The 12,970-nt window shown below is 45.3% G+C and overlaps 1 protein-coding gene across 1 annotated transcript in view; it reads right to left on the reverse strand.

Annotated features, from left to right (window-relative positions):
- Window positions 1-9,381: 9,381 nt before the first annotated feature.
- The window catches only part of SHCBP1 (SHC binding and spindle associated 1), a 28,499-nt gene continuing 24,910 nt past the window's right edge, over window positions 9,382-12,970 (reverse strand). The window contains exons 10-13 of the mRNA XM_056862371.1: window positions 11,825-11,943; window positions 10,765-10,851; window positions 10,464-10,605; window positions 9,382-9,695 (exon numbers count right to left, since the gene is read on the reverse strand). Coding sequence (XP_056718349.1) covers window positions 9,382-9,695; window positions 10,464-10,605; window positions 10,765-10,851; window positions 11,825-11,943 — 662 coding nt within the window. The remainder of the gene's footprint in view (window positions 9,696-10,463; window positions 10,606-10,764; window positions 10,852-11,824; window positions 11,944-12,970) is intronic.

Below are 12,970 nucleotides of genomic sequence, written 5' to 3' on the forward strand. Positions count from 1 at the left end.
CTGCTGATGAGAAGCACAGCTCTTTGGACCCGGAAAAGCTGTGCTCGTCCTCTAAAGATTCATAGTTGGCATCTGGGTGATAGCACAGAAGTTTCTCTGATACTCTGGACTTGAGAAAATCCATCACATTTATGACAAAGATATGTGGACAGTGAAAATAGTTTTCAGGTAGGTAGCCATGTTGGTCTGCAGTAGAAGAGCAAGATTCAAGAGGGCCGTGGCTCAGTGATAAAGCATCTGCTTGGCATGCAGAAGGTCCCAGGTTCAATCCCTGGCATCTCCAGTTAAAGGGACTAGGCAAGTAGGTGATGTGAAAGACCTCTGCCTGAGATCCTGGAGAGCCGCTGTGTTCAAGACGACCAGTAGCACCTTGAATGGTTCTGCGATGGGATGGATCGTACATGTGAGATAAATATGGGGAGGGCTGGTAGACATCAAAAGGTTATCCCTAAGTTTAGTGGAGAGCAGCCCGGCTTAGATTAGGGTTGCTAACCTTCAGGTAGTAGCTAGAGATTTCCTGCTATTACAACTCCTCTCCAGCCGATAGAGATCAGTTCACCTGGAGAAAATGGCCACTTTGGCAACTGGACTCAATGGCATTGAAGTCCCCCCCCCAAACCCCACCCTCCTCAGGCTCCACCCCAAAAACCTCCCGCCGGTGGTGAATGAATAAACCTGGCAACCCTAGTTTAGATCTTGAAGGCCTATGTCTAGAAGTCTGTATTTTATTATTTGGAAAGCTTCTACATCAGAAAGCATGAGTAAGGAATCAAAATTAAGGCCAATAGATTTGATTTTGCTTTCAATGTGTGAGAGCCAACTGGAAGCATATGACTCCATGAGCACATGATGAATAAGGGAAGAGGAGACCGCCTTAAAATGGAGGCGTAGCCAGAATTTAAAGGTAATAACCCACACTCTTGTTTCACCTTGACCAACAAGTTTTCCAAGGTATGATATACGGATGCGAATTTTCTGCCCCCATTTCTCCCCTGTTCTAACGAAGCTGACTGCCATTTTACATTGTACCTTTCTAGTCTGACTCCCTTATTTGCATCACCCCTCCTACCTTCTCACCGGGATATAAGGGCTCAGGGATCTCCATTTCTGCTTGCATCTGATGAAAGGAGCTTGGACTCTCAAAATCTTTAAGGTGCCACTGACTCAAATCTTGCTCTTGGACAGTGAAAGTAGTCTCATACGAGGAGGGGAAGACCCTCGTAGGAAGGGACGGAACGGGAGGTGCAGGCGGACTGTTGTCCCGGAGCAGTGGGCAGTGGAAATTCTGACACTGGTCAGCACTGACTGAACCAAGTGCCTTCCCATAATGGAACATTTTCCCATTAACTAAGTCAGTTATCTCTGGGCTGGCAGTTAATGCTAACTAAGAGCTCCCTAAACAAAGACACCTTGAGCAAAATTCTCCTCCCCCTGTGAGGATGCAAAACTCAAAAAGCATGCCTAGGGGAAGTGATTTTTCACACTTCCTGCTAAACCAGAAACTTGATGTTGACTCATCCACAAAGGAACACTCTCATGTTGCAGGGGATTCTGGGGCACGTTCCAAGGGACACATTTGTAGGGTTGCCAGCTCTGGGTTGGGAATTACCTGGAGATTTTGGGGGTGGAGTCTGAAGAGGACAGTGTTTGGGAGGAGAGGGACTTCAATGGGGTATAATGCCATAGAGTCCACCTTCCAAGGCAGCCATTTTCTCCAGGTGAACTGATCTCGGTTGCCTGGATATCAGTTGTCATAGCGGGAGATCACAGCCACCACGGGGAGAGGCTGTGGCTCAGTGGTAGAGCATCTGCTTGGTATGCAGAAGGTCCCAGGTTCAATCCCCGGCATCTCCAGATAAAGGGACTAGGCAAGTAGGTGATGTGAAAGACCCCTGCCTGAGACCCTGGAGAACTGCTGCCAGTCTGAGTAGACAATACTGACTTTGATGGACCGAGGGTCTGATTCAGTATAAGGCAGCTTCATGTGTTCACTTGGAGGCTGGCAGCCCTGCACATTTGTATTGAGCCACACCAGGCCGATGGACTTTCACACCCCTTAAAAAGTTGCTCCTGAGCCCTTTTTCTGGGATGATGGAAGAGTTATTGGAGAGGCATGAATGTTTATGGGGTGGGGAGGGTCCAGATTTTTTAAATGCCAGACACTTACATGCATCAGAGCATAGCAATGATCTTTTTTTAAAAAAAAGAATCTTAATTCCGCAAGCCAACCTTTTATGTATATCAGCACACAGCGAGGGGTTTCTTAAAGAGCTCTTTTAATAGCCATTAGGATGGGCATCTGCTCACAGCATCAGCTCTGAAAAAAAATGTGTGCACAATGTCCTTTCATGTTGAAAAAATGTCATCAAGGCAGCAGCCATTCAAGGGGGCAATGGCTGTGGACAGGAGTGGGGCTGGGTAAATGACACATTGCAAGGTTGTTCACAGGCATTTTGACACTGTTCTTCTTGGCCGTTCCCAAAAAAATAATAGGTCACCCCAAAAATTTGGCACAGCACCAAACTGCACGGCCCGCCTTACTTCGACCACTCTGCACCGCAGGTTCCTAACATTTTCCATCGCTAAGACTCCACTCCAGCGACCATAAAAGTACACCTTGAAATTGAATTATCATTAGTGCAGAATCAGTACAGGTATTTTATGTGCCTAATGAAAAGAAAAATCAATGTCCAGCTATTGTGATTGTTTTCCCCTGCTAAATCTTTATTGATTCGGAGGAAAAGGCAACTCTAAAAGTACAGTTTCATTTCCTCCATTATTTAAGGGCTGTTTCTGTAAGAAAGAGGAGCAACTGCTTGGTGAACAAAGTTACTTCTGTTGAGGCGGGGTTGTCCCCCCACACACACACCCCGAGTCGTAATTCCGTGCCTTCCATCATTGTGCAAGCACACCTTTGGACCGAATTCCACTCATTTCACCCAGAGCTCTAGCAATATGGAAGAATCGTAGAGTTGGAAAGGACCACCAGAGACATCTAGTCCAACCCTCTGCACAACGCAGGAAATTCACAACCTCCCCCCCCCACATCCCCAGTGACCCCTACTCCATGCCGAGAAGATGACCAAGGTGCCCTCCCTCTCATCGTCTGCCTAAGGTCATAGAATCAGCATTGCTGACAGATGGCCATCTAGCCTCTGCTTAAAAACCTCCAGGGAAGGAGAGCTCACCACCTCCTGGAAAAGCCTGTTCCACTGAGGAACCGCTCTGTTAGAAAATTCTTCCAAATGTCTAGACGGAAACGTTTTTGATTTAATTTCAACCCATTGGTTCTGATCCGACCTGCTGGAGCAACAGAAAACAGCTCGGCACCATCCTCTATGTGACAGCCTTTCAAGTACTTGAAGATGGTTATCATATCCCCTCTGTCTTCTCCTCTTCAGGCTAAACATACCCAGCTCCTTCAACCTTTCCTCACACACGTGTAGAATTGTCTTATGTGTGGAATTATCTTCCTCGTGTGGAACACCCATTTAGATCTGTTGTTCTAGATGCAAATGTAGGCAGAATACATAAGTTTTTTTTTGGGGGGGGGCACATGGTCAATTATTTCAGCAAAATGAAATGGGGGGAAAGGAGGGAGAAAGAATCCTGCTAGCAAAGCCTTGCAGAAATACACATCTCATGCTGTGTTAGTTTGAGGGGCCCAGGGCTCGACGGCAGATCTTTGACGGAAAAGGCTATCATTGAACGCATTAAGAAATCCGAAAAATAAGGCACCCTGTCCCCCCAGCGAGCGGCACAGAAAGCAAATAATCCATCACTAGGTAAGTGGCAGATATATCCTAGGTATCTGCATCAATCCATATCCAACCTCATTAAAATATCCATTTGGAATTCAGGAACCATTTTGAAAGCAATGTGGAGGAATTGTTGCTTCTTTGTAGAAGGCCAAATCCATTAAGCACTGTTGTTGTGTAAATCCCATATATAGTATAACGGGGCTTCTCCATACTCCACCCATGAGCTACCCCATCTCTGTGTGTGGTTATTGGCAAACCATTTATGAGCAGCCATCAGTGTGGAGAATAACATTTTGTCTAGGTATAGACTTTGCCCGCAACTTCTGAGAATTGGTGGGGGAAGAGACCATAGGTCTATACATGGACAAAATATAGAGACTGGAGAGTGTGTGTGTGTTGTCCATGCATAGATCTGTTCACAGATTTGGATAAACTTGTACATGCAATTCCACTCCCCCGCCCCCCGGATATGTTGCATGATTCATCCAAGAATGGAAGCAAACCAGTCATGGCTCTTTGATAGGACCAACCAAAAGCACATAGCATTCTGTGCAAGCTTTCGAGTTATCCAGAACTCTTCATCATGCTCAACGTCAAAACAAATCAAGGGGACGACGACGACAGAGGGTTGCCAGGTCCCTCTTCGCCACCGGTGGGAGATTTTTGGGGTGGAGCCTGGGGAGGGTGGGGTTTGGGGAGGGGTGGGACTTCAATGCCATAGTCCAATTGTCAAAGCAGCCATTTTCTCCAGGGGAACTTATCTCTATCGGCTGGAGATCAGTTGTAATAGAAGATCTCCAGCTAGTACCTGGAGGTTGGCAAACCTATTCTTCGACTGTATCTGGTTTGATGTGTTCTTGGCAACCCTAGGGGAACAGGAGAAAGAGCAGATCTCAGATCACGTTCTGAAGTCCTTGTTTCATCAACTTTCTCTGCAGAACGCTGTGCTGGCATGCCAATGGTACCTGGGCTTCTGGCAGTAAAAAAAATGGAGTTCGTCCACTGAAGATACAAAACCAAGAAGTTGGGTAAAGGTTTCTTGGGGAAATGCCGAATGATCCAACCTGCAAATCCTGTCCACCACCCCGTCCACGCATTCAGATCCCTCTACGAGGGCTCGTGTTGGGTGTGAGAGTCCTCAAAGAACGAAGTCATCGTAAACATTTTCTATGCTTATGACTGACTTTGCAAAATCCTCTTATCTTAGTGAGGCTGCTGAATGTTTCATATTCCACATCCCCACCTTCTGTGGGACCAACAGAACAGCAACGTCCTGATACAGCAAGAATCGTCTTTCGCACCGAAAGATCGGTATGTGCCAAGACACTGAGAAGTAACTTCCACTAATTAGGAGGGAATGGAAAAAAATTCAGCTTTCAGAAAACCTGCCAGCTGGCAACTTCCCTTTGCCCTAGAAAAAGCTCTTCCAACACATGGTAATGCATTGCTACTGGCAAGGCAGTTGCATTATAATACTTAATTATCACTTCTGACAAGATACATCAAGCACAGATTTTAATTTCACATAAGACAATGAGGTGGTCTGTTTCACCTCGCTTTCATGGGCCAGAATGAAAAGGCCACCCGCGTAATTGCTGACCGAGGCCATTCTCCACTTTTAAGTCTGTAAAATGAAAGGGGACAACACGCATCTCCAGTCCTACAAGCAGCAAGAAAGGGAGGGAGGGGAGATTCTGCCAACATTAAGAAGTTCTTTAACTGGTAAACTGAACTAATGTATAATGTAATCGTATTCTGAGCTGATGTATTATACGGTTGATACAAAAGAGGAGTCCAGTGGTTCCTTAAAGACTAACAGTTTTTTTCCAGCAGACTCTTCTGCGAGTCAGCAAACTGCTGGGTGACCTCAGGCTAGTCATCGTTCTCTCAGACCTTTCTCAGCCCCACTTATCTTACAAAGTGTCTGTTCTGGGGAGGGGAAGAGAAGGTGATTGTAAGCCGCTTTAAGACTCCTTAAAAGGTAGAGAAAAGCAGGGTATAAAAACCAACTCTTTTCTTCTACTGTAATATTTCCCGCTACTATGTATGGGTGCGAAAGTTGGACAATGAAGAAAGCTGAGTCCTTTGAAATGCAGAACTGGAGGAGAGTTTTATGGAAACCATGGGCTGCCAAAATGACTAATCAGTGGGTTCTAGGTCAAATCAAGCCTGAACTCTCCCTAGAAGCAGAAACGACTAAACTGAGGCTATCGTACTTTGGTTACATTATGAGAAGACGACTCACTGGAAAAGACAATAACGCTAAGAAAAGTCAAAGGCAGCAGGAAAAGACCCAACATGAGATGGATTGACTCCATAAAGGAAGCCCTCAGTTTGAAAGACTTGAGCAAAGCTGTTAATGATAGGACCTTTTGGAGGTCATTAATTCATAGAGGTAAAGGTCCCCTGTGCAAGCACCGGGTCATTCCTGACCCATGGGGTGACATCACATCCCAACATTTACTAGGCAGACTTTGTTTACAGGGTGTTTTGCCAGTGCCTTCCCCAGTCATCTTCCCTTTACCCCCAGCAAGCTGGGTACTCATTCTACCGACCTCGGAAGGATAGAAGGCTGAGTCAACTACCTGAAACCGACTTCCGTCTGGATCAAACTCGGGTCGTGAGCAGAGCTTGGAATGCAGTACTGCAGCTTACCACTCTGCACCACGGGGCTCCTCATTAATTCATAGAGTTGCCATAAGTCGGGTTGCCATAAGTTGGAAGCGACTTGATGGCACTTAACACAGAGACAAGAACCCAAGTACCAGTATAACATTGAGAGGAGTGAGAAATTAGAATTGGGAAGATCTCACAATAGTAATCACTTCAGCAGGTAGCCTTGAACAAGCCACAAATCAACTCCTTGAAAGTCTACAAAAACGGAGAAAGTACAACGTACTGGCCTACCTTGCGAGGCTACAATGAATTTTTCCAAAACAATGTACATGAAGCCGGTTGGAGACTGGCAATATGTTCTATAAATACCAAGAGTTATTAATTTCATTGCAAGTTAGAGCTAAGCCTGGTTTGCCTCCCCCCTCATCCCTGGAGACACAGACGCTAATTTAAGGGTAATTCAGCTCATAAATACACATCCTTCTCTCCTTAAATGCATCTTGACAACCTCCTCTTTTATAACTGGATAATGCTAAACCATAATACAAAACTGCACACTGCTAATTTAAACATCAAAGCGCTTAAAAGGAAATACGCCAGCCATAGGTAAGAGACAATCTTGAAAGGAAGAAATAAGGAATTGGAACTTACAAACTCTCAGGAGTCTATTTCACCGCAGACTGCCCCCCACGTTTTAAAAAAATGATAAGCAGAAAAGAAGGATAAACTCAATGAGTTTCTACAACGGTAGCATCTCAACACAGCCCATCCCCTTCAAGACTGCTCCTTGTATACCCAACCATTCCAAGTTAAGAGCCATTGATCTGAAAGACATTCGTCTGCTCTCCCTTGCTCCCAAGGTGATTAAAGTTTTGGCCAAAGTCACATCAGAAACAACAACCCCCTCCTCTTTTTGTTTTCTAAAAAGAGGGGAAACCCCAAGAGTATACAGGAAACGTAAGAGTTTCGAGACGAATCGATCGACTTCGAGGTTAAGGGGCCTTGGCTACAACACAACTCATCGTCTTCCCTCCCCAGCGACTAGGAAACAAGACACTGAAAATTAGTTACAATCAACTCCACTGTAATTGGGGGACTAAAGCCACATTTGACTTGCAAAGACTCAATCGAAGGAAATAAATATTTGAGGCGTCCTAAGTGGGAGGGACTCGGGTAGGGGGAGATATAAAACAGCTCGAAGGAGCAATAAGTCCACCGCCTCTGTATTGACAACACAATTTGCAGGAAGGAGATCGGACTGCTGACAAACCCAAATCTGTCTTTCCCTACATTCCCTTGGCACCAACTGCATTCTGCAGGAACACATTCTAGTTTTCATCCGGGCTGCAGAGTGAATGGAAGTTTACATAAGGGTATGTTTGCACAGGGAAGAAGAAGAGTTGGTTTTTATATGCCGACTTTCTCTACCACTTAAGGAAGAATCAAACTGGCTTACAATCACCTTCCCTTCCCCTCCCCACAACAGACAGCCTGTGAGGTAGGTGGGGCTGAGAGAACTGTGACTAGCCCAAGGTCACCCAGCTGGCTTCATGTGCAGGAGTGGGGAAACAAATCCAGTTCACCGGATTAGCCTCCGCCACTCATGTAGAGGAGAGGGGAGTCAAACCTGGTTCTCCAGATCAGACTCCACCACTCCAAACCACCACTCTTAACCACTACGCCATGCAGGGAGGGATGTTACTAGCTAGCCCTACTCGTTCCAGACAGCTTGTTAAAGTTTGAGCTCGAGATTGTCTTTTTAAAAAAAAAAAAAAATTTGGTACTAATTTTATGGCTGCCAGTTTTGCTGCTGATTACTAAATCAGCGTGAGCCAGCGTGGCGTAGTGGTTAAGAGCAATAGACTCTAATCTGGAGAGCCGGGTTTGTTTCCCCGCTCCTCCACATGAAGCCAGCTGGGTGACCTTGAGATAGCCAGTTCTCTCCGAACTCTCTCAACCCCACCTACCTCACGAGGTGTCTGTAGGGAGGAGAGGAAGGGCTTGTGACTGTAAGCCGTTCTGAGACTCAAGGTAGAGAAAAGCGGGGTAATTAAAAACCAACTATTCTTCAAAATGTAGATAGAATACACATAGCACTTTCAGAGCGCTCAGAATACGTTAACTCTACATTCTCAGTCATAACAGCAGTCCTGCATGGATAGGTCAATATCTCCCCCACCCCCAGTTATAGGTGGCTACTGTTACTGAAAAACAGATCTGACAAAATTGGGTGGGGGGGCTTGCCTGGGCTATCCCAGTCAGGGAATGTTGCCTTATTAGGACTCAATATTTTTGGCCCTTGTTGACAACTATCTGGATTCTTCACCAAAATCCAAATTCAATCCTCAACAATAGACAACACGTTGTAAAATTTGGGTTCTCCCCCCACCCACCACAAAAAAAAAGGTGGGTGCAGGATTAGCAGACTAGAATCTCCCCTGCAAAACTCCTTCAAGAAGGCATATCATTTAAAAGTTTAGACAGGCCACCCAATCTATATACAAAAAAACAAAAAAACAAAAAACCAAACAGCCATTTTGTAAATGTTTTATTTAAACACAGCTGCAATTGGGGTACTACCGCTACATGGAAGCAAACACGACCCTTGAATTGTGGTTCAGAGATTTTGAAATCTACATAATTGCCCACTCTCCAATTTAGGGAATGCCTAGGGCTTTATTTTATTTTAATTAAAAAGGGGAGGTGATATATTAGAGATAAATACTATAATAAACCAAGTGATACACTGAAGAAAGGTGAAGGAGCTTATCAAAGAACTGTCATGGAACAAAAGTTTTGCTGTTGTCCTAGAGTGAAGGGTTCTAAACCCCACTGCCAGGAATACAAGGTTTTCATTCGCGCAAGGGGTGTGTGGTTAAAAACCAAGAATAAATACGCTAGGACCACGGTGAAGCAAAAAATGCACCAAACGAAAGGAAGGACCTTTGGGATGGCTTTAAGTGCTCTGGAGTAAAACAGATTCTCTCACAGCCATTTCTGGAAGTCAATACAGAAATGTTCCAAAGCTGCCTTTCCCGTTTCGCCTGAACTGGTTGCCCATGATGGACACAAACATTTCCTGAGACATCAAGTCGTCGTCTGCCTCTGTGATGCCCAGGTTACTCAACCTCTTCTTGCACAACTGTTTCTTCTTCAGAGACGCGGCCGAAAGTTCGTTCGCGATTTTGGAATTACCCTCCGTGTGCTCAGAGGCATCCGTTCTTCCATAGGGGTCCAATTCACCACTTGCCTGTTCGTGTAATTCTTCACCCACTGTGCTGACAGCTTCACCAGAGGACTGGACATCCATGATCTTTCCTAAGTCAAAAACAAACGATGACACAAAATACATAAAGGTCCGAGCTGCTACCTTGTGCCCAGCCTGACCAGCGGGATGTTGATCCAAGACTAGTGCCACCTAATCCAGAGATGTTACAGTGCAATTACTTTTTACTATTTTATTGTATTAAGGCTTATTCTTACCCGCCCTGAGCCCGGCCTTGGCCGGGGATTGAAGGTGGGATAGAAATCTAAATGATAAATAATCAATACTATGGCTGAATAGCCGTGACATCGACGGCTTGACCAGGCTAGCCTGGCGTCGTCAGATCTTGGAAGCTAAGCAGGGTCAGCCTTGGTTAGTACTTGTATGGGAGACCACCAAGAAATCCAGGATTGCTATGCAGAGGAAGGCAATGGCAAACCATCTCTGAATATCTCTTGTCTGGAATACTCTACGGGGTTGTCATAAGTTGGCTGCAACTCGACGGCACTTTCCACCAAGTTATAAAGACACTGGTGAACTATATGGACCAAACAGCCTATGAAGGTAATCACCATATTGCTAGAATATATACCAGTAGGTCTGTCATCATTCTTTTGTGACATAAAAATGCCATAGAAATCAACCTCTTGATCACCATCAATGCAAGGTAGGTTGACACACAAACATGAAACAGATCTCATCTCCAGCATGGGCCTGTTGCTGAATACAAGTTTTTAAACTCTAGCCCTACTGCACATACAGTGGAAATTCTGCTGGACTGCCCAAAATCCATAACTTGTCTAAGATCTACTTATTCATACCTTCTGAGTTCGCCAAAGCGCCTTCTGTTGCATCAGAGGGAACTGTAGGTTTCACCAAGACAACCCCATACCCTTCATTATTATGAATTACATTGTTCACCAGGGTGATCTTGGGAATCTCATAATGTTTTTCCAGGAAGTCCTAAAAGCCAAGATTTTAAGAAAAAAATGAATTAGAGACCTACCCACAAACATGTGAAGCTGCCTATACTGAGAATGACCATTGGTTCACCTAGCTTAGCTTTAAACATTCAGTTCAAAACTCAGTGTTTTTATACAGGACGCTACAGCTAGAACTCACTTTTATGAGAATCCCCTCTTTGCAGTGGTGTATGCCGTTCACCATCAAGGTACATGTACTTCCTGGATAAATTTCTACACCAGCACCCTAAAATTAAGAGGGGGAAGGAAACAGATGTTAGGGAATAAGTGCTTCTCAACACAGAACAGGATAAAAAAATGTATTGGGTCCAAAGAGCCCCATCCATGAAGCAAGGGACCTTCCAACGAGGACCTTCCATCAGAGAAAGTGTCCTCACTTAGCAGAAAGGAGTCACTGGATCCAACCCAGGTGAAGGCGACTTTCCATTAGTTTCTTCCAACAGAGCAATGGAGGAGAAGGCTATTCATGGCTACTAGTAAAGATGGATACAAGTCATGATGCATACCTGTCCTCTCCAGGAACAGAGGAGCATGCCTATTATATCAGGTGCTTTGGAACACAGGCAGGATAATGCTGCTGCAGTCGTCTTGCTTGTGGGCTTCCTAAAGGCACCTGGTTGGCCACTGTGTGAACGGACTGCTGGACTTGATGGGCCTTGGTCTGATCCAGCATGGCTTTTCTTATGTTCTTATATTCAATGTGGTATAGTGGTCAGAATGTCATATTAGGACTAGGGAGACACGGGTTGAAGTCCGCACTCAGCCATATCACCAAATGACCTTGGGCCAGTCATATGCTCTCACCTTAACCTAACTCACAGGGACATTGTAAGGATAACTGTGTATGCTACTGGGAACTCCCTGGAGAAAAGACAAAAATGTAACGACTGGATCATCGAAATCTCCGTGGTGCATCGGGAAAATCAAAAGCTGTTTATAATATGACCGGGGCAGGAGATCAGCTTATCCACAATCAGCATAAAATTCTATAGCACAAGTCCAAGTCCTTCGAATCCAAATCCCATTTTGCAATTTGTTATCAAGGACAGGGACAGTGAACGAGTTCCCCATGAGGTCCTTCTGTGTGCACGTTGGCTTAACTTTTTATCTTTTACACGCAGCTCATACCAGGTCCATCCGCTGAAATAATTTCCTCCCCCCACAAAAAGCATTTGTCAGTTAGGAAGATCAGCATTCACCTTAGCACCGTACAAATCCGAATTCTTCATTAACAGCTCGGCCGACGTGCGGACAGCGACCCCCGTCGTCTCGCACTGCAAGACGCAGTTCTCAAGTGTGGTTCTCCCTTGGTGAATGCCTGAAAGAGTGACACCCTGGACTCGTTTACACCATCAAGATCTTGTTGCAGCAACTTCAGTGAACATGAACAAGGAATTCTCAGATGTTTCAACCACCTGCATCTTTCTGACAAGCATGCACATCACGTGATTATTCAATATTTTGACTCAGCTCGGTGGACAAATGGCTTTCCGTTGACGAGTCACTGTGCTTGATTTGTTTTTGGGTGGTACCAAAGTTCTGTTGGCAGGTGATGGATGCAAATGAGTGATGCATGCAGGTGAGCGACCACACCTTAGAGTCATAGCTTGGTAAAGGTAAAGGTAGTTCCATGTGCAAGCACCAAGTCATTCCTGACCCATGGGATGACGTCACATTCCATCGTTTACTAGGCAGACTATGTTTGTAGGGTGATTTGCCAGTGCCTTCCCCAGTTGTCTACACTTTACCCCCAGCAAGCCGGGTACTCATTTTACCAACCTCTGAAGGATGGAAGGCTGAGTCAACTTTGAGCCGGCTACCTGAAACTGACTCCCGTCGAGATCAAACTCAGGTCATGAGCACAGCTTTGACTGCAGTACTGCACCTTACCACTCTGCGCCACGGGTTCATAGCTTGAGGCTGCAGCAAATCAAGAATGAGTATTCTTGTACCAACAGAGCACTGTATTAGCCAATGGAGGAATGAACTCAGCCCTTTCAGAGAGGACAACCACATTATTGCTTACATGGGGTTAGATCCCATGGAAATATTTCCACTAACACCGGAGCTTTCCGTTGACCACAAAACGCTTCCCTTCCAGCAGAAGAGGCTCCACCGGGAATCCAACCCAAGGTCGTTTTGGCCAGCAGTTGCTAACTCAAACCTCAACCACCACATGATCTAATATAGAAATACAAGGTAGGCACAAGCTTGTGGGTTGAAATGCTGCCAGTCTTTAAGCTGGGAAGCTATGAACAGATAGCTGGCTTATAAGAAGAAGAGTTGGTTTTTATATGCAGACTTTCTCTACCACTTAAGGGAGAATCAAACCGGCTTACAATCAC

Source organism: Euleptes europaea, chromosome 17 (assembly GCF_029931775.1).
Source record: "Euleptes europaea isolate rEulEur1 chromosome 17, rEulEur1.hap1, whole genome shotgun sequence".
NCBI lineage: Eukaryota > Metazoa > Chordata > Lepidosauria > Squamata > Sphaerodactylidae > Euleptes > Euleptes europaea.